A 594-nucleotide genomic window follows, 5' to 3' on the forward strand; every position below is an offset into this window, starting at 1 on the left:
GGGGTCGGACTCTCTCCCTGGGTCCCCCGTGGTCAGGCTCTCTCCCTGGGTCCCCCGTGGCCGGGCTCTCTCCCTGGGTCCCCGTGGCCGGGCTCTCTCCCTGGGTCCCCGGGGTCGGACTCTCTCCCTGGGTCCCCCGTGGTCAGGCTCTCTCCCTGGGTCCCCCGTGGCCGGGCTCTCTCCCTGGGTCCCCGTGGCCGGGCTCTCTCCCTGGGTCCCCGGGGTCGGACTCTCTCCCTGGGTCCCCCGTGGTCAGGCTCTCTCCCTGGGTCCCCCGTGGCCGGGCTCTCTCCCTGGGTCCCCGTGGCCGGGCTCTCTCCCTGGGTCCCCATGGGCAGGCTCTTACCGGTGGCAACTTCGCAGCGGAGCCGGGGGTCGGGGGCCCTTCATCCCTCGGCAGCGAAGGGCCATTGTGCTCCACGTCCGTCCCTGCAAGAGAGCCTGGTGAGCGCACAGTGGGCCTCCTGGGGCAGGAAGCCGCGCTGACCACGTGCCCTGCAGGTGTCTTCATCCCTTTCCAGCTGGGCCCAGAGGCTAGAGAGGCCCCCCTTCCAGCCCCCCCTGACCAGGCCCCCAGCTGACCAGGCCCCCCCA

General features: G+C 72.7%; 1 protein-coding gene across 1 annotated transcript in view; it reads right to left on the reverse strand.

Moving 5' to 3' along the window:
* The window catches only part of LOC102759940 (oxysterol-binding protein-related protein 5-like), a 79,407-nt gene that overhangs the window by 24,023 nt on the left and 54,790 nt on the right, over window positions 1–594 (reverse strand). The window contains exon 3 of the mRNA XM_015562386.1: window positions 347–429. Within this exon, the coding sequence (XP_015417872.1) occupies window positions 347–429 (83 nt within the window). The remainder of the gene's footprint in view (window positions 1–346; window positions 430–594) is intronic.

Source organism: Myotis davidii, unplaced genomic scaffold (genome assembly GCF_000327345.1).
Source record: "Myotis davidii unplaced genomic scaffold, ASM32734v1 scaffold3578, whole genome shotgun sequence".
Classification (NCBI taxonomy): Eukaryota; Metazoa; Chordata; class Mammalia; order Chiroptera; family Vespertilionidae; genus Myotis; species Myotis davidii.